Here is a 27,506-nt window from a genome sequence, read left to right as displayed (position 1 = left end):
ATTAAAACTTAAATTTTATGCATATCCGTAATAGGTAGGGGTGTTCATGGGTCGGGTTGGTCGGGTTGGAGGCGTTTTTACGACCCAACCCAATTAAATCGGTTTGAAAATTTTCGACCCAACCCGTAAAATATAAAATCGTAACCCAACCCTACCCGTCGTACATCTGTTTGGGTCGGGTTGGGTTGGTTTGAACGGATTGAATGATTATATAAAAAAAAGTTTCAATACCATATATAATTGATAATTGGAATAGTAGAATTTACGATTATAGCATTATTATTTAAATATGTTTAAATTGAAATTTTAGTAATGTATATCATGTCGTAAATCATATACACATACACAAAATGTAACTATAAATGAAAATAAATATATTGTATAATGTACAATTGCATATAATATATAAATTATATTTAAATTATCGAACGAGACTTAAATTAAATTGGGTTGGGTTGGGTTGGCCAAAAACTTGAACCCGTACCCAACCCATTTAGTGCGGTTTAAAATTTTTTTAACCCAACCATGGATCGGGTTTTTTTAAAACGGTTTAATCGGCCTAAAAGAGGGTTGAGTTGGGTCGGTTTGATCGGGTTGACGAACCCATGAACACCCCTAGTAATAGGTACTAATCGGTTTAGGTACCGATTAGAGATTAATCGATAAATCGATGATTAATAGGAGGGATTAATCGGAACAAAAATCGGATATATTTAAATATTTTGATAATATTCAATACATTTACCTTATTTATTATGAAATATATAATTAAAAAATAATTTAAAAATATTAATAGAATTTCAAAAAATATATCGACTAAATATTTTTTAAGAATTAATCGGGGATTAATCGGGGATTTTTTAAAAAATCGGGAATTTTTAGAACACTGCATACAAGACAAAATTAACTAACACAAAACTATTTCTTCAAAAAAAAAAACTAACACAAAACTAAATGCAGGCCTAAATAAAAAATTATAGGCGTATCTAAATAACCAAACCAAACTCCAACACAAATTACTTTTACATATTATATTACATAAATTTCATTAAACTATTTAATTTTATATTTATTGTGTAATCATTATTAATCGATAAACATATCTGCCTAATAAATAAATATACAAAAAATATTACAAATGAGCACTTAATTAATATTATGGATCTGATGTAGTTTTTTTTTTGCATTTCGTGTATTTTTGTTTGAAATTTAATGAAATTTATTTTTATTTTTATTATTTTATTGACAAAATAAATTATAATAATTATTAATTACATATTATTATCAGTTATATAATTAAAAAGTTACAAATCAATTTTAAATCGAATAAACTACAATATACAAATAAGTAAATCATTATTTTATAGTAAATAGGATTTGGATCAGCTATTTGGATCACTGCCTGCTAGGGGTGAGCAGAAAACTGAACTAGAACCGAAACCGAACCGAAACTGATAAAAACCGGTCAAATCCGAACCGAATAAAACCGATCCGAAACCGAAAATTTTAAAACCGACCGTTTTAGATGGTTCGGTTCCGGTTATAGGTTCCAAACAAACCGGAAAAAATCGAACAGAACCGGTAATTATTATAAAAAATAATAATATATATGATATATAATTTGTATACATTTTATAAAATTAATAAATATAAAATGAATTTTACTCCTCTGTTACTCAACTTTCTGTGGTCTGGCATGACAGTTCAGTGTTTCTATTTAGCAATCTGAAGTGTTTTGTTAAGACTATAGCACATGATCCAGGGTATTAGTTTAGTCCAGGATATTTGCAAGTATAAATCTTTTTTAAATTGTGTTTTAACACCCTTGTCACCCTTTTCAGAGGAAGGATAAGGCATACAAGTTATAATTAAATTTTTTCTACGAGTACTTCTCTTCAATGGTATAATATCTAGAGTTAGCAAATACATTTGACAAACATTTATGTTATGTGTATTGTTTATAATTTGCTGGGACAGAAAGTACTAGAAATGGAAGCCAAGAACATAAAAAGAATTCACAGCAATCAGCATGGGATTTCTTCAGTTCAATAAACTAACTTAATATATGTAAATGGTCTTAAATAGTTTAACCTCTGTAGTACAGTGCATATAATTCAAAAGTTGAAAAAATAATCAAACAGATTGAATCCATTCTTCTTTTCAACATGTAATATTTTCCCAGATTTATTTCTTCCAGTTTTGAAACCGAAACCGAACCGAAAAAAAATGAACCAGGTTTTATAAAACCGAAACCGTTCCGATGGTTTGGTTCCAATTGTGGTTTTTAATTTTAAAAACTGCAAATATATGATTGCGGTTCCGATTTTAATAAAAAACCGAACCGAACCGAACCACGCTGATAAGTGGCATTTTATACCACTTAGAACGTCTTAAAATGGCTTAAATTGGTGTCTTGAAATCAAGTATTTTGTATATTTGATGCGTTTTTCTAGTGTTCATGTATTTCAGGGTATTAGTTGCATTTCGGGGGAGGAATCATCAAGAATAAGCCTTGGCATGTGTTCACCATTGCGAGAGGAAAGGAACGGGCAGATTACGGCAAAGAAACGGAGCAAATTTGGATTTTTTTCCAGTGGAGGCCTGCGCGCCCGCGCAGCTATGCTGAGCGGCCGCGTAGGGTCGGGAATTTTGCTGAATTATTTTAGACTTCTACTTCTGTTTGGCTTCCAACTTCTATGTAATCTGAGTTTTATGGGACTATTATATAAGTAGATTTGAGATGTCTTCACAGGGGATTGGAAGAAGAAGAAGATTGTGTTTTGCGCAAGAAGGGAAGATTGGGATACCAAGGAGAAGACCTAGAAGCGCAGAACAACTCAGAAAAAGAAGATCTTGTTTTCAACTTGTGATTCTTTGAATTAGTTGTAACTTTGGATGCTCGTTTTCGTTCTTGTTGAACCTAGATCTCGTTTATTCGTACTTTGATTATTATTTAGTTTATTAAGACCTTGTTTATACCATGCTTTCATTGGAACCCATGGTGACGATGAGTTCGATTATGGGCTAATCGTTGTCATGGGATTCTAGCGGATTTACTTATGGATTTCAATAGTTAATTGTTTCGATATCTTGGTGTGTGGTGATTGATTGATATCCTAGTATTGGTTGTGCTTATTCGTCTTATGTGCGTAGCTAACATATAAGATAGCGTGTTAATCTCTATTGAAGCGACAGTGAATATAGAGGTTTAGAACTTGCCATGCTAGCATAGGTTCATGTACGTGTATGCATGATTCGTAGGTAACTCTAACCGTTTTACTTGCCCTATGTAATCAAGATAGATAACTTGTTCTTAAACCGTTATGTTGTCAAATTCTATAGACATATAGGGTCTCAATATAATTGGTGCCTATTCAGCTTCTATCTCTTTTGTGGATGTCGGGTAGAATGGTACTCGTGCAACGAAAGTTGGCGTTTATCAGTTTCGTGTCATCTGATTAGTGTCATCACCATCACATGCTAAGGTTAAAAACAATAAGGCTATTGAATGAAATATTTAATGAAGTTAGAATCCCATGTTTGTCATATATAGTAATTCAACCTCAATTCTCTTAGTTAATGTTATTTAGTATAATCTCTTAGTTTAATAAAAACCCAATTTGTTATTTGTCTTAGCATTGAGCGATAACCATACATTGTTTCATAGGTGCATAAATTGAACTTAACCTAAACTAGTCTCTGTGGGAATGAACTAGAAAATATTCTATACTACTTGCGAACGCGTATACTTGCGTGAATATTAGCGCGTGTTTTCGCCCTAACAAGTTTTTGGCGCCGCTGCCGGGGACTCGGTGTTAATTTTTAGTTTATGTGCTTGTCATCAGTGGTCGTTAAAGTTCACTGACTCGGATTCTTTTACTTTCACGGTTTATTTGTTTGTGTTTCAGGTACTCATTACAATGGGAGATCCAGCAGCACGAACGAAAGCCTTGATGGATTTTTCTCAACCCAAGATCAATGACATTCAATCTAGCATTGTTCGGCCAGCTATCACAGCTAATACCTTTGAGATCAAGCCTGGCATAATTCAATGGGTACAGACTTCAATCCAGTTTGGGGGTTCTCCAAAGGAAGATCCCAATACACACATTAGGGATTTCATTGCAATATGTGACACCTTCAAGTTCAACGGTGTTTCTGAAGATGGTGTGAAGCTGAGACTGTTCCCATTCTCTCTGAAGGACAAGGCTAAGAGCTGGTTACACTCTCTACCAGCTGGTTCGATTACTACTTGGGAAGATCTTGCTCAAACGTTTCTTACTAAATTCTTCCCTATGGCGAAGACAGCTGCACTCAGGAATGCTATTACTCAATTTGTGCAGCAAACGGGAGAATCGCTAAGTGAAGCTTGGGAGCGCTACAAGGAGATGCTTAGGAAGTGTCCTCATCTTGGAATTCCTGATTGGATGATCATCACTTGTTTTTACAATGGGTTGGGAGCACAGTCCAGACCCATGCTCGATGCAGCATCAGGCGGAGCATTATGGGCAAAGAGCTATAAGGAAGCTTATGATCTAATTGAACTGATGGCTGCTAATGAATATCAGTATCCAACCCAGAGATATCCACAGGGCAAGGTAGCAGGAGTTCTTGAAGTGGATACAGCTACGGCTATCACTGCTCAACTAAAGGCGTTGTCTATGAAGATCGATTCTCTGGCTAACTATGGTGTTAAGCAGATAATTAGTGTTTGTAAGCTGTGTGCAGGTCCGCATGCGACAGAACAATGCGCTATATCTAGCGATTCAGCTCAGTTTGTGAGCAACTTTCAGAGATCGCAACAACCAGTTCCAGACACTTATCATCCTGACAACTGGAATCATCCTAACTTCAGCGGGAGCAACAATCAGAATGTGATGCAACAGCCATTCCAGCCGTTTGGAAATAAGCTGTTCAACTCTCTTGGTTTTCAGCAACAACTCCAACTTCAACAACAAACTAATGATGCAGGTCTATCTTCGAATGAAAAATCTGAATTGGAGGAGTTGAGGCTTATGTGCAAAAACCAGGCTCTTATATGCCAAAGCCAGGCTATTTCTATCCAGAATCTGGAGAACCAAATAGGGCAAATTGCTAATGCCTTATTGAATCGACCACCAGGAACGCTTCCTAGTGATACAGAAGCCAATCCAGGAAAGAGGGAAGTTGAAGAACATGTGAACGCCGTCACCTTAAGGTCTGGAAAGGTCGCAAGCCCCCAAATTCAGCAAGACGAAGAGCCTGAAAAATCTCAAGATTCAGAAAATGCAGTTGTGGCTGAAGAAGATGTGCAGAAGGGAGTAGAGGTGGAACCAAGGAAGACTACTGTGGAACACACTCCTCCTGAGGGTAATACAGGGGAGAAGCAGATCTATCCTCCACCTCCTTTTCCTAAAAGGCTGCAGAAGAAAAAGCTGGATAAGCAGTTTGAGAAGTTTCTGGAGGTGTTCAAGAAACTTCATATCAACAAACCTTTCACTGAAGCTCTTGAACAGATGCCTAGCTATGCGAGGTTTATGAAAGGTATTCTCTCTCGAAAAGTGAAGCTCGATGACTTAGAGACCGTTGCTCTAACGGAGGAATGCAGTGCTGTGCTGCAACAGAAGTTGCCTCCGAAGCTTAAAGATCCTGGAAGCTTCACTATTCCTTGCACCATCGGAAACTTGTCGTTCGACAAGTGTTTATGTGATTTAGGAGCTAGCATCAATCTGATGCCCTTATCTATCTTCAAGAAGCTTGGTCTGCCTGAGCCGAAACCAACATACATGTCATTGCAACTAGCTGACCGTTCCATCGCTTATCCACGAGGTATAGTGGAGGATGTCTTGGTCAAGGTGGATAAACTCTTCTTCCCTGCTGACTTTGTAATTCTTGATTTCGAGGAAGATAAGAAGATTCTCATTATCTTGGGAAGACCATTCTTGGCTACAGGCCGAACTATGATCGATGTGCAAAAAGGAGAGCTTACGATGAAGGTTCATGATCAGAAGGTCACTTTCAATGTGTTCAAGGAAATAAAATTACCCACAGCTAAAGAGGAGTGCTTTAAAGTAGAGCAAATTCAGGTTTTGAATGCACCTCTGTGGAAGAGGAAGTTGGATGTGCCATTCGATTCTCTTGGGTTAGCAGAGCTGAAAATTTCTCAGGATCGTCTCGAGTCGTCTATTGAAGATGCTCCTACACTTGAGCTCAACCCACTGCCAAATCACTTGAGTTATTCATTCTTAGGTGCACCCCCTGACAAGGGGTTGGGATATATCTTTGATGATGTAGAGGGTAGCCGAACGGATCCTCCAGTGCCTATAGAGGGTTCTTCTCATGTGCAGCAGATAATTGATAGAACTGGTGTTGGTGATGAGCAGTATAGGCGAGTAACTAGGCGTATGGAGGCCATGCACGATATTCACCGTCATTTTGCTGCAGATATGACACATGCTTTCGGTACTATTGTTCGAGACACTGGTGGCGAGGTTGATTGACCACCTGATCCTCCACCCGACGAGGGTGAATCTCCCGCTAATTAGGTATGCCTGAAATCCTTATTATTGCCTTCAATGAGGACATTGAAAATTTTAAGTATGGGGGTGGTAGTTAAGGAATATTGTGTGTGTGTCATTTAGTTGCATATTCATGATAGTTTAGTTCATATAATTGCATAATTTATGTCATATAGTTTTTTTTTTATGAATGTCATGTAGCTCATGCATTTACCATGATCCCTTTTGCAATGATTTATCGACTGAATTGTGATATTGATGTGAGTGTAGTGATAGCATTAAAGTGATATTAAGTTGTGTAGGTTGATATGCATGCTAGAAACAATTGTAAGTCCACTAAGTCTTAGAGAATGCGAAAGGGCTAGATTGTGTTATGATTTGGTTGTTTTCAAGGTCAATCTATTTATTATGCTTAGAATTCGATTATAGGTTCTTAGTGATAAAGACATGAAAAAGAAAAATTTTGGAGAAAAAATATGGAAGTTGTTGCTAGTTGTGGCTAGGCGTCAAATGGCTAGTAGCCGGCTCGCGTATGTTGCGAGTAGTCTAGGGTTGAGCAAGATGGAGCGAAACGCACTTGCTCAGAGTTTAAAAAAAAAAATAATTGGCATAATTGATCAAGAGTGGGCTCTTTGGTATTCGAGTTATTAAGTTCTTAGGGGACTTTGTGCCTAGCGACCTAAGGCTTTTAGAGTCTGGGATTCGCTAACCTAACGCTCGTTACATGGATATCATTGTATAAGTCTTTTGTGGACCTCACTCATTGCACGATCAAATAAGCATTTGAGTTGTAAATAAAAAGCACGATTCCGTAGTATGCTCCAGAGTTCTTGTAGTGTTGTATATCACTTTGTGCCTGGAATTTTTATTCTTTGTATAATCGTAGGATTGCCTTGAGGATAGTCTAGTCATAGTAATTGGTCTAGTTCCGAAGCATATCTGTTAAGCATTTGCACACACCACGTTTCTGGCTGTATGTCCGTTTGCATGAGTTTATTGATCTTTAGTTGTCTAACTGCATTCGTTGAGATGTGGCAATTTGGTTGATTAATTGTAGTAAGGGGGATCGCTGCATTTTCATATAGATTGTATTCATTCATATTTTTATTTGTTTTTGAGTCTGTGACGCTTGAGGGCAAACATCGATTTAAGTTTGGGGGTGTGATAAGTGGCATTTTATACCACTTAGAACGTCTTAAAATGGCTTAAATTGGTGTCTTGAAATCAAGTATTTTGTGTATTTGATGCATTTTTCTAGTGTTCATGTATTTCAGGGTATTAGTTGCATTTCAGGGGAGGAATCATCAAGAATAAGCCTTGGCATGTGTTCACCATTGCGAGAGGAAAGGAACGGGCAGATTACGGCAAAGAAACGGAGCAAATTTGGGTTTTTTTCCAGTGGAGGCCTGCGCGCCCGCGCAGCTATGCTGAGCGGCCGCGCAGGGTCGGGAATTTTGCTGAATTATTTTAGACTTCTACTTCTGTTTGGCTTCCAACTTCTATGTAATCTGAGTTTTATGGGACTATTATATAAGTAGATTTGAGATGTTTTCACAGGGGATTGGAAGAAGAAGAAGATTGTATTTTGCGCAAGAAGGGAAGATTGGGATACCAAGGAGAAGACCTAGAAGCGCAGAACAACTCAGAAAAAGAAGATCTTGTTTTCAACTTGTGATTCTTTGAATTAGTTGTAACTTTGGATGCTCGTTTTCGTTCTTGTTGAACCTAGATCTCGTTTATTCGTACTTTGATTATTATTTAGTTTATTAAGACCTTGTTTATACCATGCTTTCATTGGAATCCATGGTGACGATGAGTTCGATTATGGGCTAATCGTTGTCATGGGATTCTAGCGGATTTACTTATGGATTTCAATAGTTAATTATTTCGATATCTTGGTGTGTGGTGATTGATTGATATCCTAGTATTGGTTGTGCTTATTCGTCTTATGTGCGTAGCTAACATATAAGATAGCGTGTTAATCTCTATTGAAGCGACAGTGAATATAGAGGTTTAGAACTTGCCATGCTAGCATAGGTTCATGTACGTGTATGCATGATTCGTAGGTAACTCTAACCGTTTTACTTGCCCTATGTAATCAAGATAGATAACTTGTTCTTAAACCGTTATGTTGTCAAATTCTATAGACATATAGGGTCTCAATATAATTGGTGCCTATTCAGCTTCTATCTCTTTTGTGGATGTCGGGTAGAATGGTACTCGTGCAACGAAAGTTGGCGTTTATCAGTTTCGTGTTATCTGATTAGTGTCATCACCATCACATGCTAAGGTTAAAAACAATAAGGCTATTGAATGAAGTATTTAATGAAGTTAGAATCCCATGTTTGTCATATATAGTAATTCAACCTCAATTCTCTTAGTTAATGTTATTTAGTATAATCTCTTAGTTTAATAAAAACCCAATTTGTTATTTGTCTTAGCATTGAGCGATAACCATACATTGTTGCATAGGTGCATAAATTGAAATTAACCTAAACTAGTCTCTGTGGGAATGAACTAGAAAATATTCTATACTACTTGCGAACGCGTATACTTGCGTGAATATTAGCGCGTGTTTTCGCCCTAACACACGCTCTACCCTACTATCTGCAGCAAAATTTGTGTAATCTGCCCCCAAGGAGCACTGCACTTACTCTTATGAAGTTCGGACCACGCTCTACCCTACTATCTGCGGCAGAATTTGTGTAATCTGCCCCCAAGGACCACTGCACTTACTCTTATGAATATAGGTTGGTTGATAAAGAAACAGTATAGAAGTTTAAATTTTCTTAGTTTGAATCATTCATAATCGTTATTAAAAATTATTGAAATCAAAATAGGAAAAAAAGAATTACATTTTCTTAACTAAAACATATTTCAAAAGACAATGAAGAATCTTTTTCGTTTTACATTTTAGAATGTAAAATAAATAGATTATTTCAAATTTAATTTTCCTTTTTTAAAAGACAATGAAAAATCATTTTCATTTTACAATTTAGAATGTAGAATAAATAGATAATTCCAAGTTTAATTTTCCTTCACAACATATATCTATATTATTATATTAAAAACGAAATATTAAAAATTTTGATTGTAGTTGTCGTCTGTCATTGATCACTTCTATTTTGGATCATCCTCTAAATTTATAAATTAATTAACAAAATTTTTTTATTAATAGGTTAATATTAAAATATAATTATGTAAATACGAAACACATTTTCTAATTAGTATATAACTAATTACTTTTTTCAACTAAAACACGTTTCTTTTTTTATCTTTTTTCAACTAAGAGATATCCTTTTCCAAAAATATCAGTGGAAATCCTATTTAATATAGTTAAATAAATTATTATAATCACTAATAACTATTCAATTTCCTTTTTCTCACCATAATTCTATACTATCTATACAATAATATTATAAGCTGATTGGTTATCGTTAATTGTTTGGTACACAAATTAAGCATAATTAGATTTTAAAGTAATTAAATCACCTTCAGATTCAATACTAAAAGAATACTTTTTACTATATAAATTAGGTTAGCATTATGTTAACAACATATGTTAATAATTTATGGTTTATAGATAAAAATAAGAGTATATGATATGAAATAATATCAATATATATTATTATATTTTTATCATATTTATTTTCATATTCGAAAGAAAAAATAAATAAAATTAAAATAAAATAATAAAAAATATATTAAAAATATTTCGTACATAGAGACTATATGCCAGTATGTATGAATAATTAATTAAGATAAATGAAAATTTTGTTAATAACAAAAGGCTTAACTGAGAGACTGAAATCTGGTAAACATGTCAGATACATTTTTGAAATATTAAAAAATAGGCAAACAAACACAGGGTGGTGGCCCTAAATGTCACATAGGGTTAACAATAATCCTAAATGTCACTTCAAAATGGTACATCGTGTACCGTTTATGCAAATCACCTAAAACGGAACTTTGTGTAACGTTTTAGCATTTTAAATTTTTTTTTATGCGTAAAACGGAAGATAAAGTGCCGTTTTGGTACAAAACGCTATATGATGTACCGTTTTGAGTCAAAACGCTACTTCAACCTCCGTTTTGCACATTATAAAAAAATTAAAAAAAAAATAAAGTACCAAAACGGAACACTAAGTTTCGTTTTGCATTAAAACTACAAAACGGAAGACGAAGTACCGTTATGAAATGATATTTTGGGCCGTTATTTTCAAAAGTAACATTTTGGACTATTTAACGCTAAAAAAATGAGATTTTGGTGCATTGTTCACAAACACAGCGATTAAACTTTCCCCCATTTATGTCCAAAACCCCAAAACATAAAACTATACTCAACACCGCCCTTACACCCCCCCTCTCCTCCTGCTTTACAATTACAAACCCTTGATTATTATTATTCTCTCTATATCTACATACCCTATACATACAAACACACAATATCTATATACATACAATTTGTTTAATTATGGTTGTTGAAACCCTAGGATGGAGGAACCCAACAACACTGCACGAAATGTTGCTCAAGCTATAGTGGCTCTACTTGAATGGAACTGTCCTCCTGATACTCGTAAAGCTGCTGTGTCCTTTCTTCAATCGGTATATTTTTTCTCTTTCTTGTGCTTGTTCGCTTTCGTGTTCGTAAAATGTATGTGTCTGTAGTGTGTTTTGTTGTTGTATTTTATGATGAAATTAGGTTTTGTTATGGTTTGTTTGTGTTTGTATAATTTAGTTGAAACTAGAGCAATGATCATCAGATTTTAGTGTTATAGATTTCGATATATCATGTAAATGAGTTAATTCATTTGTATATGTGTAGTGTGTTTTTATGTATATCTGAATGCTGAAATGATTGCTAAATTGGTAGTTAATTTCTAGTGTTTAACCGGATATCGTAGCAGTAAATGTGTATATATATCTTCTTCACCATGTTGTCGTGTTTTTGTTGATTTTGTGATTGGTTGATTTAGATGGATATAGAGACTGTTATGGTTTGTTTTTGTGTGTATAATTTATTTCAGATTAGAGTGATGATCAGATTATATTGTGGACCTTGTGGTGGTATCTTTTCGGATAACTTATATAAATGAGCTGATTCGGTTATATGTGTTTTCGCGCTTGCGCTCTTTTTATGTAGATATAGAGGTTGTAAAGATCACTAGGACAGTGAGTTAACTTCTAGCAATTAATCGGATAGGGTAGTTTAACTTCTAGCAGTTTATTGGATAATTGGATGCATTTTAATATGAAAAAGTTGTTTATTATAAACTTGAGCCAGTTAGTATTTATTACCAATGATCGAAAAAGTAAGCGTGGCGGATAAACGCATAAATGTTCTGTCAAAATTAAAGTTAAATTTCCTTTTATATCCCCAAATTGTTTTTCCTAATTTACCCCGTTTTCTTTCAAAAAAGCCTATATGTCCGATTTTCACAAATTGAGGTGTTTTTCCTACCGGCTAAGTGTTGATTAATTGTCCGCCTTAGCCGATTTTTAGAGCAATGATGTTATATGTGTGTGTTTGTGTGTGTGTATATTATATATTGGCAGAAGATGAAATCACTGCTTTTGATTGGTTAAGTTAAACATTATTGGTGTTGATACATGGTTATTAATGTGTTCGTATTTTGGTGAATTGGTTGTAGTGTTAGTCCCCCCATTGGCCCAAAAAGGAATGCCAGACCTCATTCTTTATGTTTACTGATTTTATTTCATTCAAGTTGTGTTGGAAAATATAATTTTGGGTATAGGATATGATCTTTACCTTCTATTTGTAAATTGAGTGCAATGCAATAAAAGCATTATGCAATGTGAGGAATATTGAAATGAAGTGCTTTCTACTTTCTTCCTTTTATCTTGTTTCTCCCCCTTCCTCATTGTCACATGTTCTCTCCGTCGCCTTGATCTTTTCTAATCTCTATTTTATCTTACTTAAAAAGAAATTTTAAAACAGTTTTTAAGTTAAAAAAATAATTAAAAGAACAATTGCATCTTTATGTTCCGTCCTTGCATCTAGGGTGTAATTCCCGTGGTGATCCTGCTAGTTGTGATGCCATAAAATTTTTCTATTAATACAACTACTGGATTAAGATATTTATATTCGAGGTACTACTTGTCTGATTTTCTTTGAGACTTTACATAAAATGTAATATTTTTACTGAATAAATAAAGTGCAATGAATAAATGACAAGTTAATTAATAGTCCTGATCATGATCCTATATTCCATATAGAGAGCGTGCCTTTCCTTTGTATCTTTTTGGCATTTAATACGTAAGTCGCATCACAATGCCTGGGTGTTCATCACTGTATAGTGTATATGTTTGCTTAATTGTGGGAGGATCCCTTGTTTTCCACGAATTTTCATGGGTCTTCTACTCTCTTTATGTACAAACTTTTTTTTCCCATTCTACTTACAAATTTAAAATGTAGTATATATATATGTATATTCTTTGCTAATTTGTTTATCATAAAATTTTTGTAGGTAAAAGCTGGCGATGTGCGTGTCTTGGCAAATACATCTGTTCAATTAGTTAAAAAGGATTGGTCTTCCGAAATTCGTATCCATGCCTTAAAGTTGATGCAAGTATGCTCCGTGCCTATTTACATTTTATATTACTTATCTATGATTAGTGAGAGATCTGTTGAGGGATCGTGGGGGAACTTTAGCACACTTATTTATTGTTGATATTATTTTTGTTTTTAGTGTTGTACCGGGAGATTATAGATAAAAGTTTTGCTGGTTCAGTAGTACTTTCAAGATAGTTTCAAGACTCTATCCAAGGAACTATTCTTCTAATAATTAAAAGTGTCCCATGAGCCTTTATTAAGCATTCCATACCTGATTTATAATATTGTAAATTATAGACATTAAATAAAAAAAGAAAGTATGCATACCTATAATTGCTACTGATTCTTGCATGAGTTCTATTTTCTTAATTTTTCTTAAATGTGGTAGTGTGAATATCTTTAACCAAATTCTTAGATTTATCTTAGATCAGTAAACTTCTGAGATTTCAGCTGTCTTACATCTTTATTTTGCTTTGTGTAGCATGTAGTACGGTTGCGGTGGGATGAGCTGAGTCCTCCTGAAAGAAGAGAGTTCACCAATGTTGCCATAGGTTTGTTGTCTGAAGCTGCAGGCCCTTATGAAGTTTGGGCTTTGAAAAGTCAGACAGCTGCCCTCATTGCTGAGGTTTTTTAGATTATTGGTTTTTATGAAGTTGGTGATTGCTAGTATTTTCATAGTTAATGACATATTTCCTGTATCCCTGCTGCAGATAGTCCGGAGAGAAGGTCTGAGTCTTTGGCAGGAACTTCTTCCTTCTTTAGTGTCTCTCTCCACCAGTGGTCCTCTCCAGGTAATCTAATTGTTTTCAATCTTTGATGATGTATATTCTGTTCAGATTGAGTTATGGAGCTGTATGTATATTTCTTTGGATAAATTTTTGTAGGCTGAGCTGGTGTCTATTATTTTGAGGTGGCTTCCGGAAGATATCACAGTTCACAATGAAGACTTGGAAGGTTTATAGTTTAAGATCGCTAGTTACTGTTATCCGTATGCTTGATTCTGCTGTCTTCTTTTATATTGTGTAGAGAATCATTGAAAGATATTGAATTTTTATAGCTTTCACTGTTATATTGTCTCTCATGATATTGTAACTCAGGTGATAGGCGAAGGCTATTGTTACGTGGACTAACCGATTCATTGCCTGAAATATTGCCATTATTGTACTCTGTAAGTCCTGGTCATTATTATTCGTAGCTAAAAATGAATTTTCAAAAACTAATCTCTGTGCCTTTTTTCTTGGCGAGACAGTTACTAGAAAGGCATTTTGGAGCTGCTTTAAGTGAAGCAGGTAGGCAACAGATGGACACTGCCAAACAGCATGCAGCTGCAGTAACATCTATTCTCAATGCTATCAATGCATATGCGGATTGGGCACCTCTACCTGATCTTTCAAAATATGGGATAATTCATGGGTATCAATTTTATTTTATTTAATTAAGCATTATTATTTGAGATTTTTACATTAATGTTTCCATTTTTTTTCTTCCAGTTGTAGCTTCTTACTATCGTCGCCTGACTTCCGTCTTCATGCATGTGATTTTTTCAAGCTTGTCTCCTCAAGGTACACTATAAGTTATTGGACTGATTAAACATTTGAATGTGGAAATATATACACAGTCTGGTAATCTCAGCTAAAGGTGACTGAATCTTGTATTTCTTGTTTGCAGGAAGCGACCTGTTGATGCAGATGCTGAATTTGACTCTGCAATGAGTAGTGTCTTTCAGGTGTTGATGAATGTGTCGAGAGAGTTCTTGAGCAGAACTGGATCTCATGCTGCTATTATTGATGAAAGTGAATATGAGTATTTTGAATATATATGTGAGAGTATGGTCTCCCTGGGTACATTTAACTTAAAATGTATTAGTGGTGAAAGCACACTAATTCCTTTCTACCTTAAGCAGGTATATAAATGCACATTATTTTAGACAGTTGTGAATATGTTCAACTTTACTTATATAATTCAACTCCATGAATAGTTATATTTTTTCTTTACTTTGTTTTCCTTCTTCAGATGCTGGGATATTTTCAACATTTTAAGCTAGAACTGCACTATCAGACTCTATTCTTTTGGCTGGTATAGTTTCCACTTTTTCTTTCTAATTTATATATTTGGACTTCAGTATAATTATACGTAGATTTGTCCTTATAAAATATTTATATGTTTGTTTGATATTGCAGGCGTTGCTACGGGACTTATATTCCAAGCCAAAAGTTAATCAACAGGCATCTGCGGACAGTTCATTGAACAATCTGACCTCTGGTTTTAAACAAGCTGACGATGGAAAGATGAATATATTAGCTTTTCTGACTGAAGATATCTTTAGCATTATGCTTGAAATTTCTTTTCAGCGCATGCTCAAGAAAGAACGAGTACATTCTGGAGCGGCACATGGTACTGGGGCACTGGAATTGTGGAGTGATGATATTGAGGGGAAAGGAGAATTCAGTCAGTACCGTTCAAGACTGGTAAGTCTTCCATGACTATGCTTTTAATAATAAAGTAGTCTTATCTGTCAGTATCGTATGCTACTCTTTCTTGATCTTGCATTGTGGAATTGTAGTAGTACATCTTTACTATCTGTTTGTCTTTTCTTTTACGCGTTCTCTGCTTTCTGATCGTGATTTCACTTAAATTTCAAGAAGCTGTTAAGATCATTTTGGCATCTTAAAATGTTGCCATTTGATAATTATAAGTTTTTCTCTTGTGTAGATTTGTGACAACGTATATGTATGTATATATAGGCTTGTGTCAAAACACAAACCATTTTGCCTACAAATTTTAGAATTTCCTAAAATTGACAATTGATTCACTAAATTAAAGAGTATCGAACAAATATTATGAACATAAAAAAAATCAAAAACACTATTTGTTTTGTGAATTGTAAATGTATATACCATAAACATATTGTATCTGAACGAATATGTATATATTCATATATTTGGATTGTAAACATATTATTGTTTGTCTTATGTTGAGAATATATGATGGATCATATTTGTATACTTAGTGCATTTTGTGGCGGTATTTACATATTCAGCTTAATTAGAAGTGATCAGCTTGTGGCATGGCGGTTAAAATTATTTTTTAGACGGGAGGCTTCAACATTAGCTATTTTTTTACCATAGGAGTAGTGCTCCTCTCAGGATTGTGTTTTTTCCTATGATTATCTCTAATTTAATTATAAAAAATAAAATAAGCTTGCATTCCTATTGTGATCTTTAGGTGTTGATGAACTCTGCTTATTCATGTCTTATAACAATATCACTCTGTACTGATTTAATTAAATTCTCTATACAGACAGAGTTGATTCGGTTAATTGCCTCTAGCAAGCCTCTCCTAGCTGCTACTAAGGTTTCCGAGAAAATTGTAATGATCATTAATGCCATTTTACTTGATCCAACTGCTCAGGTTTGGTTCCAGTCTTTTGTGGTTCTTTGTCATGATTTACTTGTTACAGTTCTTTATTAACTTCATCAGTATTTAAAAATCAATCATCTAGCTGTATTCAAAATCCATTGACGTGCTTTATCATTTTTTTGCTGTAGAATTTTTCTGTAATGGAAAGCATGCAATTTGCTCTTGACAACGTTGTAAGTGTAATTTATGATGGATCAACTGATTATAACAATAGTGATCCGGAGATGCAAGTTTCATTAGGCAGAATATTTGAAGGTATACCTTTAATTTGTTTCTTTTCTTTTGGGGACAATACATATTTCCAATATACTTCATATTTTTTGCATATAGAGGAGAAAGAGTAATTATTCAAACTCTTAACCTTGTTATGGAGGGGATAGCCTTTGCCCCTAGGCTATCCCTTAAGTCTTTATTTGAATTGTTACGCATGCATGATGCATATCAAAGAGCTTGGGTTTCTAATTCGTGCTGATACTTCTGATTACATAAACTAACAGGTCTACTTCAACAACTCCTATCTTTGAAATGGACTGAACCAACGTTTGTGGAACTACTTGGGCACTATTTAGATGCAATGGGCCCCTTTTTTAAGTATCATGCTGATGCTGTGGGAAGTGTTGTACATAAGCTCTTTGAGCTCCTAAATTCACTTCCTTTTGTTGTGAAGGTCTGTTCTGTAATTTTAGTTGTCTTTTATTAGTTGAATTTACAAGAAACTTTGTTGTCTGTGCAAGTCTAACTTTTTCAAACACTGCAGGATCCTGCAACAAGTATGGCTCGCCATGCAAGATTACAGATATGTACATCATTTATTCGACTTGCCAAAACAGCTGGGAAAAGCCTTCTTCCTCATATGAAGGTAAAGTGCATTTTTGTGTTCAATACTAATTGTGTGTTGCAAAAGGATTCAAAAATCACATATATTTTTTTCGCGGAGAAGAGTTACCTTATAAATATATGTGCAAGGGTGGATTAAATAGAAACTTTGTTGATGTAGAATCTTAAAAAATTCTTAGCATGTTAACCTTAGTTATATGGATTGGACCGTACCTATATATGTGTTTTGAGTTTATTAAATTATATTCAATGCCGACGGGGTGATTCCTATGAATTTCACCGTTTCAAATATTAGTGCACGAATTTAGTCTATGATTTGTTAATTTTGTTTCACCGTAACCTTCTTACTGAGGGTTGAAATATTCAGATACTTAAGATTCTACATGCATAATTAAGGTTTAACACATAGTTCAACCTTATGTTAGGCCTTTAAAGTTATACGAAATTTCCAGTCATTTGCAAGAACGTCGCTACTTTTATTATTTAGCAGATGCATTGAATGTTAGACATTGAGCCCCATTTTTACAAGAGTTTTACTTCTATACGAAAAATGCCACCCTCTCAATTTTTTTTTTCGTTTTTTTTTTTTGCAAAAAGGGCATAGTTTTTTTTTCACTTTCAAAAATGTTACAGCACTATGGACATGTTCAAAAAAGTTTAAAAGTTTCTCCTTTAACAAAATTTCTTTTTGAACTGGCCCCTATGTACGTATATCTTTATTTGTTACTAAAAGAGGGAAATTAGTTGGAAAGAAGATATGAAACCTCCCAGAACTGTAAATTGGGAAAAGTAGAAACACTAAAGCGATAGTTGTTTGGTCTCTGTTAGTGCCTGTAACAGCGTTCCCCCCAACAGTCCATGAGATAACTTGGATTAAATTAAAGAAGAAAATTCAAATCTATCACTAAAGGAATACGAGTGTTGTGTTCATTAATCTTCCATTGTCTGTCCGGCTTTCTGTCTTTTAGTTAGCCTATAAAAAGAAATTTTGGTGGTAATTCTTAAATGGTAGAATTATCTATATTCTTAGAATTATCATGCTTCAAGTTTTGTTCATTCTATAGATTCTGTAATCTTGTTATCCCATTTAATGAGCAAATTTTGTACCTTATTTTCCTACTCTCATAGTCTCTCTATCTGGATGACCTTAGTTTTTTTCTTGTAATTTCTAATCTAATCTTATTCTATCTTTTTTGTCCATATTTTTATCTCTTATATTTTAAATTAGTAAACCATGAATTGGCTATTGCATGATACTCATCAAGCTTAACACGTGTACTCATACAAGTTTCTGTTTTGTAGCTGGATTATATTCATGTACATTTATTTCCATTGTTATATAGGCAATAGCGGATACAATGTCTTACTTGCAAAAGGAAGGTGGTCTACTTCGTGGGGAGCTTAATCTGCTAGGGGAAGCATTTCTTATTATGGCGTCTGCTGCTGGGTAACTACTTACAAGGGGTTCTATTTAAATCTATGGTTTTTTTATTTATCCTATATTAATTAGTTTCATGCTTCTGATTCTGGTGCAGGGTTCAACAGCAACAAGAAGTTTTAGTGTGGTTGCTGGAGCCTTTGAGCAAACAGTGGATACAGATTGAATGGCAAAATGAGTTTTTATCTGATCCAAATGGTTTGGTTCGCTTGTGTTCTGATACAAAGTTCATGTGGTCACTATTCCACACTGTAACTTTTTTTGAGAAGGCTCTTAAGAGGAGTGGTGCCAGAAAAGGCAGTTCAAGTTTACTGAACACTTCATCAGAAAATTATGTTCCCTGTCATCCTATGGTGTCTCATCTGTCATGGATGCTGCCTCCTCTTTTAAAAGTAAGTTTGCTTCTCTAAAGAAGTGGTCAGTAAATTAGTCTCACATATCCTCCATATGTTTTGTCTAATCCGGTTTCCTTGGGAAAATGTAATATTCTAATCATGACGTGTTTCGATTCACAGCTGCTTCGAGCTATACATTCTCTATGGGCTCCACCTATCACTCAAGCTTTACCTGGAGAAATGAAAGCTGCAATGGTTATGAGTGATGTGGAGCGGACAAGTCTTCTTGGTGAAGGACTCAAATCATCGAGGAGCGCATTGAATTCTATTGATGGTTCTCAGTTTGACATCAATAAAGAAGGCTCTGCAGAGTCAAATGAAACTGATATACGGAATTGGTTGAAGGGTATAAGAGATAGCGGGTATGTTCTATAGTTTTGATATGCTTTCTTAGAAATATTAATACTGAAAGACTGCTGGTTTAGCTGTCAAAAAATGTCATGATAATGGGCAGAGCAGTGTGGGTCATGAAGGAATAACCTATAAGGCTGATGAAGGAACAACATATAGGGCCCTTGTTAAACCCTTAACAATTTTTTTAAAACGCAATATAAGTAGTAGATTTTTTTTTTACTTTGGGGTAAGACGGGGGAAGTAATATGTGTTATATTGCTTGTTTACCAATCTGTTTCTTGTTTGTAATTTATGTTGGTACTTAAAAGATAAAGTGTATGGTTGATCAGACTCGATTTCATGATTATATAGATAAAGTGATATTATATGATAATAATTGTAAAGAGTATATATGATGCTTCTCTCATAGTATTATCTGCAGAGTAGGCTTCATAAAATCATTTCTTCAATATGCTTCTATCCAACTTCTAATGAATTTGTGATATATTACTCGAACTAGGTATAACGTACTGGGCCTATCAACAACCATTGGGCATTCATTTTTTAAAACAATGGATGCTCATCTTGTGGCTCTGGCTTTAGTGGAGAATGTACAGTCAATGGAGTTCAGGCATATGAGGCAGCTTGTTCATTCGATATATATACCATTAGTTAAATGCTGCCCATCGGATATGTGGGACTTGTGGCTGGAAAAGCTTTTACATCCAATATTTTTGTACTCACAGCAGGCTCTTAGCTGTTCATGGTCAAGTCTTTTACAGGAAGGTAGAGCAAAGGTTCCAGATCGTCTTGGCATACCTGCAGATTCCGACTTAAAAGTGGAAGTAATGGAGGAAAAGCTACTGCGAGGCCTAACTCGTGAGATCTGTACACTCCTCTCGATTTTGGCTTCCCAAGGATTAAATACCGGTCTTCCTTTAGTAGAGCAGTCTGGGCATGTCAATCGGGTGGAAGTCTCTGCACTCAAGGAATTGGATGCATTTTCCTCTAGTTCTATGATTGGGTATGCCTGGATTTATTGTTTATGAGAAGATTTCATCTACGATCTGATATTGAATTGCAATTAGGGGAAAGAATTGACAGTTGTGTTTTCTGTTTTCTGAATAACAAAATTGTATTTTAAATGCAGTTTTCTTTTGAAGCACAAAGGCCTAGCCTTACTGGCACTGCGGATTGTTTTAGACACCTTTAAGTGGGGAGACGGTGAAGCTGTGACTAAAGTTTCTTCCTTTTGTGGATCTATTGTTCTGTTGGCTGTTTCATCTAGTAATGCTGAACTGCGTGAATTTGTTGCAAAGGATCTGTTCTATGCCATAATCAGTAGTTTGGAATTTGATTCAAATGTAAATGTCAGCTCTGAGCTTGTTGGTCTCTGTCGTGAAATCTTTGTCTATCTATCTGACAGAGACCCAGCACCTAGGCAGGTTGGTGAGATTTCTTAAGTAGTTTGATTTGAAGTATGGTAAAATTTTTGATTGCAATTTAAATATTTAATGGTCTTTGCACTTGTGTGCAACCATATTTTGTATTATGGACAGGTGTTACTTTCCCTTCCCTGCATTACCCCCCAAGATCTTCTTGCTTTCGAAGAAGCTTTAGCAAAGACAAGCAGTCCCAAGGAACAGAAGCAACATATGAGGATCTTGTTGTTGCTAGCTACCGGAAATAAACTAAAAGCTCTTGCTAATCCGAAAAGTGTTGGTGTGATTACAAATGTTTCAGGTTAGCACTGACATCTAGTTTTTCAGTGAAGTTTCTATGGTGTTCTGACTGTGTTAGGTATGTCTATTAGTGGTTATACGAGCCATGATAGTATATATATGACGAAATTCCATAAAGGAATATCATTGTGGTCCCAAAAGAAAAGATATCATCCCTTAAAAAAGATGTCAAATATTGCGGAATAGTATTGCTTTTAAATTTTAGAAGCATGTCTCAAAGAGGCTTACTATCACAAGTATATATATATATATATATATAGTATGTAAGACTGATTTGTAATGCCACATGCGATACAATTCAATTATTTGATAATTTCTGGATCCACGATAGTAATGCTTAGCATTACAAGTTCAATAGGTACTTGGAGGATTTGTTTGTGATTTAGTAGCGCCTTTGTCTCTTGCTAATCTTTTGGAAAGTACATTTTCACTGTCTTTGTTACTGATCCTTGTTCCCTAACATTCTCAGCTAGGCCTCGCAGTTTGGTCTCTGCTCCAGAACCCAGAAATGACGAAGGCCCTATTGGTTTGGCAGCGATTATGTAAAGGTTTTCTTGCGAACTTATTAGCATGTACAGGGACAGAATTTTGTTTAACAAAGGGTTACAAGTCGAGCAAGATATGGACTATGAAGCATGGCAGACAAGGCTCATTTTCAGTTTGTGGAGGAAAGATCAACAGAATTGTAGTATAATACATAGAATGACAAATGTGGAGCATTTACAGCATTCAAGTATTCTGTACGCAATCTTTTTTGTGTAGTTGCTGTGTTTGTGCTGTGTCAAAATACTCATTTTATATATATATATACCCATATATTCCCCTGACTTCCCAATTTTTGTTGGTTCTTTTTTTACCTCAACAAGGCCTTGTATCTTTTGTTGAAGATGAACCCCTAACCTGTTGCTTGCAACTTGCAAGTGTACTTGTTATTATCCGAAGTTTGACAGCATTTTCTAACAAGTTTCATATTTTAGCTATATGTTTGCCAGCAACTAAATATGTGTTTTGTGTCTTCTACAATAGTAATATATTGGCCTTTGTATCATTTTAGTAGGTTTATATCTTGGGCTTTATATCATTTTGGCCTTCTACTCCACTGTTTGCAAGTACTGTTTAAAGTTTTGTTAATACTAAAGTACTTTGTAAGTTTTGTTACTATAGGTTTTATATGCTTTCAGGCTGTGCTCTGGAAGTCCTTCCTGCATGGAAAAAGTTAAAATCCGTATGCTTTTGGTTCAGTTTACCTGGAGAACTCTTTGGCAAGAGCCCGGTGCCTCCGGTAACTCCAAGAGTTTGGTCCATACGAATAACTCTCCAATTTTAACAGTTTGTCTAAATTTTGGTGCAAATGTTAAAATGTTTCTTTCAAATATTTTTAAGTTTTATAACAAATGTTTTATGTGATATAAGATCTAATTTTAATATTTCATTATTATTAATAATTAATTATATCACTTTAAAAATAATGTTAATAATGAAAGAAAAGATTCTATTGAACACCAAGTATATATTAAAAATAGTAATCCCGTTTACTTCTAAATTTAAAAGTATTAATATTAAACATCACACTCGAATAAGAAAAGAACAAATATTAATTAAATGTTAAAATATTGATGATTAATACGAATTCTCAAAATTGTAATATTCTCCCCACAAATATCATTAATATTAATACAAGCTATTACTTGTATTTATAAATATCATAAATCAAAATTTTAACTAATGAAATATTAAAAAAACTAAAAAGTATTATTTTAATATTGATCCAAATTTAGATCGATTAATAGTTTCTGTCCAAATTTGGACCCAGACTATTCATCTATCCAGTTAGGTTAATGGTGGTGAATTAGAACAAAATTAATTAAACTTTGAATTTTTAGGACAACTTCAAGAGTTTGGTCCAAATTTGGACAGAATCTCTTTTCAACTCCAATACGGTCCAAATTCCGGTACAATGATAAAATAATTTTTTTTTAATATTTTAAGTTCTTATAATAATAAATATTTTATTTTTTATGATATAAGATATTATCTTAATATTTGATCATAATTAATAAACTGTATTATTTTCAAAAATACTAATAATTATGAATAATATATTTTTTATTAAACTTTAAATATATATTAAAGAATCACAAAACCATCTTAATAGTTATTGGAAATATTTCGACTTAATTATATTTATAAATATCCTAAATCAAAATTTTATGTAATAAATTAAATTAAAAAATTTAAAAATAAATTATTTTAATCTTGATAAGAATTTGGACTGATGAATAATGTGGGTTCAAATTGGACCTTTTACATATAAATGTGAACTAAAATTTTGATTACTATTAAATGAATTTGGATCAAAATCAATATAATTTTGAATTTTTAAACCACTTGGAAATGGCCTCTAGACGCTTTGGACTTTGGAGTAGTATCTCGTAATTCTTTGCGTCTCTTCAAGGCTTTTATTTCATTTCCCTAAAATTGCAGGTTAGTTGAGTTCGTACCTGTTTGCTGTTTGGCAATTCATTTTTCGAGTATAATGGAGCCATAAATCCGATCCTACTTTTCATGAACCGTTTGGATGCTCTGCTTAATAGTTAAGATTATTATTTAAATGATGAAATTCAGAAGATAAGATTATTACTTAAATAATAAAATTTAAAAAGTTAGCCTAATTGTAAGGCCCGAAATAGGGGTTAATAAGTTAAGGGGGTTTGAATAGTTTATAACCTTTTAAAATTTAGAGTTTAGCGTTTTGAAATTTTCTTTACCGTTTAAAAATTCGTTATTTGAAAACAAGTAAATCGAGTACAGAAAGTAAAGCGGTAAAGAAATAGAGTACGACACAGAGATTTTATCCTGGTTCACGGTGGCTAACTCAACAAATTGGAGTCCACTCACCCGTAGTCCAGTCCCCGAGCTCCTCCCCGAACTCGAGATTTTCTCTACTACAAAGATACTCCTTTATAATAGGCGGAGAATCCTTTACAACACTATGTATTTATCTTGGACCTTAACTACCCGCTAATTCCTCAAAATACAATAGCAAAACCTACTAGATTAATCTTGGAACGTAACTCCCTATTACTTCCTCGTAATCTAAGTAGAACCCTTGCAAGTTTATCTCGGAGCGTAACTCCTCGTTACCTCCTCACAACTATGCAATAACCTTTTGCGTAGACTTCGTATCTACACCCTTCGGCGGTCTTGGATCTTAGACCAGGTCTTGGATCTTTCCTCCTCTTCACGGTGCGTAGACACCAACTCCCCGTTAGCGTGTCTAATGGGTCTTAGAGCGAGAATAACCTCACTTCACTTCACCTCACGTCAAAGGATATAATACAAGTACTTACGACTTATATAATCTCTTAAGTAAGAAAGAAGGTTGAATTAGTATATGACGATACTAAATCTGGGAGATAATTCAATATCTTAAATAATATGCAAAGTATAAAACACAACGGAGGCGAATTCAAGGCCGAATATAATTCAAGGCCAAATATTAAATACTTGAATAAAAATTCAAGTATAACTCGTTTGTTATAAAAGCCTCAGGAGAAATATAACAATTATGTTATAATGACTTTATAAACAAATAGAGACAAACCAATTATAGCGAGACTTATACAAAAATTCTTTATCTCGGAATTTTAGTTTAGTTTATTTACTTGATATTTCAAACGAAGATGTCTATTGTTTATGTGGTTACCTTCGACTTATACAAATCGACTTCGACTTCGGAAATAAAGTGAGCTAACTCGTAATATTCAACAAGGAGACTTTTGTTTATATCTCTACATGCGACTTATACAAATGGTCTACAACTCGGAATATGAGTTAAGAATGGTTACTAAAAAATACAACAAGAAAGCTATTCGTTTTTGCTGTATAGTCGACTTATACAAAATTGTTTAATCGGATTTTAAAGTAAAGCCGTAGTTGTTTTAGATCCCGAACTTAATCAAGGGAAAACAACCTAATCAAGGGAGTAATATAAATTTTAAACTCTCTTGGTGGGTTTATGAATTATATATATTTTTTAGGAACAAGAATTTATGCTCGTGTATATATGTCGTAAAAACCCGAATGTTTGTGCTTAAAGATCAAGAAAGCAAGCACTAACACAAACACTAACCAACTTATGACTCTTGGCCTTACAAAGTATTGGGCTCAAGGCATGTCTGAACACCACATTTAACAAGCCTACTCATCTGTGATATAATCACATATTTTCCTAGTGATTTTTATTATTAGGATCTAGTATTTAGTTTCCAAATGTACTGGTCTTGACAACATGTAGATAGGTTATTTTGATTGCTCAAGTTTGAATAATGAGCTTAGAATATTTTAGCATACACAAATGTAGATACTTTTAGTCTGATAGTATTTCATTCTGGAAGAAGTTCAAGATTTGTTCATGCAGCAGAGTGATCTACTGAGCAGAAATAAAATACTAAATGCTTCTAAGTCCCTATGTAGAGAAGTCAAAATTGCCTATGTCGTGAAGTGCTTAAAGCTGAGCCTTGGAGTGTTGAGATCGCAAAGTCTAAATATCTATGTCGTGAAGTCCAGTTCAAGCCATGTAGCAAAGTCCTCAAGCCATATCGCAAAGTACTCAGCATATCTATATCGCAAACTCCTCTGCACTGTCATATTGCACAGTCACATGCACCGTGTAGAAAAGTCCAAATTCCGCAAAGTCCAAAAATAGCTATGTTGATATGTCTGGATAAAGAGGATGACTAGAGTTCACTACATCAACACATAGCCAAATTTGAACAAGACAAACGAAGGTACACAACACAGAAAAGTGGAAACAAATACTGGGAACATCTGTACTGGTTTGTGGTCCAAAGACAGATGGCAAATCTACAGCTCAACTTGGAGAGGAAGAAACGGAAACGAAGAATCTTTTGGTGGTCCTGACCTGCACAATTGTACCTTAGTACTAACCTGCTAGAACCATTTTTGCAGTGAGGGTAATTGTGTAAAATGAGGATGTGCACTAGTTTTGTATAGGTAATATATATCATGCACATTCTCATTAGCCAAAATAAGAGAGTGAACACATAGAAAAATGAGATCTATCTTTTCTTTCTCTGTAAGAAAACAAGGAACAATCAGTTCTTTTGTTTCGAAGCCAGAATTCCCATTCTGGTAGCTGTTATTTTGAATATGTTGTGTACTTGATGAATACCTAAACAAAACATCTAAGTAGTTTTTACTTAGTGAAATTATGTAGCACTCGACGGATAAGAATTATACTCCCGACGGATGACTCATTATAGTCCCGACGGATGATTAACTAATTATCCATCGAGTGAGTAGCTTATGTAATAATAAGATTGTAGCACAGTGATGTATGCACCTTTGTATAGAATCTGTAGTAGCATATAAGTCATGTTGACTTTAACTAGATATGCAGAATAGGTTGATTAATTATACATAAGCAATGTCTTGTAATTCTGTATAAGTGAAATGAAGTCAAGTGCCAAAATAGCTACCGACGGATGATTAACAAAGCCTTCGACGAATGATCAAATGACTATCAACGGATGTTTAACATAGCAGTCGACGGATGATCAATCAAGTCATCGACGGATGATCTGAAAGTCGACGGATGATCATATCAAGAATTCAAACATCAGTTGAACAGTGAAAGCTGACACACAGCCGTCGAGTTGGATACAAACACATTGTGGAAGCCCATTAACTGGGTAATAGAGGACGAAAACAGCAAAGATTAAGACTATTAGATTTTATATTTGTTCAGTCTGTTTGACTTTGTAATCTTGGTAATATATAAACCAAGAGAGTAGCAAATAGAAAAATAACTGATATAGCTGAGAAACACAAAAACAGAGAAATCTTTGTAAGCATAATCTTTAGCATTTCCTGTATTATCAGCAGTTCCATTTGTAAGCAGCTGTGAGCATTTCTGCACACAGAGTCCTCTCGATATATTATATATATCTCTGGTGGAATTGTTTAAATCCACCAGAAAGTTTTTAAAGACTCTTGTTTTTAATTACTTACGTTTTGATTCATTCAAGTTTACATTCCGCATTGTGCTAATCAAAACAAATATATCTATAATCGAGCTGGACATTTTTATTTCAAGAAAAAGGTTCAAGAATTCCATTCAACCCCCCTTCTGTAATTCTTGCTATATTGTCAAGGGACTAACAATTGGTATCAGAGCAAGCTCTTAATCTACAAAGAGTTTAAAGATCAAAACAATTCAGCAAGATGGACAAGAAAGATGTTGGAGTC

General features: G+C 34.3%; 1 protein-coding gene and 1 non-coding gene across 2 annotated transcripts; one reads left to right on the top strand and one right to left on the bottom strand.

Moving 5' to 3' along the window:
* Nucleotides 1-4,310: 4,310 nt before the first annotated feature.
* On the bottom strand, nucleotides 4,311-4,417 carry LOC141663051 (small nucleolar RNA R71). The gene has a single exon (XR_012551138.1). It is a non-coding gene; the product is annotated as a small nucleolar RNA R71 (small nucleolar RNA).
* Nucleotides 4,418-10,775: 6,358 nt separating this feature from the next.
* Nucleotides 10,776-22,063, top strand: LOC141724062 (protein HASTY 1-like). The gene is made up of 22 exons (XM_074526054.1): nucleotides 10,776-11,102; nucleotides 12,986-13,087; nucleotides 13,553-13,696; nucleotides 13,782-13,862; nucleotides 13,956-14,025; nucleotides 14,169-14,239; nucleotides 14,321-14,484; nucleotides 14,562-14,633; nucleotides 14,740-14,974; nucleotides 15,085-15,147; nucleotides 15,252-15,539; nucleotides 16,372-16,482; nucleotides 16,620-16,746; nucleotides 16,989-17,158; nucleotides 17,249-17,350; nucleotides 18,672-18,775; nucleotides 18,864-19,158; nucleotides 19,282-19,523; nucleotides 20,015-20,518; nucleotides 20,645-20,939; nucleotides 21,054-21,237; nucleotides 21,706-22,063. The coding sequence occupies exons 1-22, from the start codon at nucleotides 10,992-10,994 to the stop codon at nucleotides 21,780-21,782; spliced, it is 3,612 nt and encodes a 1,203-aa protein (XP_074382155.1). The 5' UTR covers nucleotides 10,776-10,991; the 3' UTR covers nucleotides 21,783-22,063.
* Nucleotides 22,064-27,506: the final 5,443 nt, after the last annotated feature.

Source organism: Apium graveolens, chromosome 5 (assembly GCF_009905375.1).
Source record: "Apium graveolens cultivar Ventura chromosome 5, ASM990537v1, whole genome shotgun sequence".
NCBI lineage: Eukaryota > Viridiplantae > Streptophyta > Magnoliopsida > Apiales > Apiaceae > Apium > Apium graveolens.
This window is presented reverse-complemented; position numbering and strand designations above follow the sequence as displayed.

What these genes read in the sequence shown, in the direction of transcription:
- LOC141724062 (XM_074526054.1), top strand. Translation starts at nt 10,992, where the DNA reads ATGGAGGAACCCAACAACACTGCACGAAATGTTGCTCAAGCTATAGTG. An exon ending in TCCTCTAGTTCTATGATTGG is followed by an intron (nt 20,519 to 20,644) that starts GTATGCCTGGAT and finishes TTTTAAATGCAG; the next exon opens with TTTTCTTTTGAAGCACAAAG. An exon ending in GAGACCCAGCACCTAGGCAG is followed by an intron (nt 20,940 to 21,053) that starts GTTGGTGAGATT and finishes TATTATGGACAG; the next exon opens with GTGTTACTTTCCCTTCCCTG.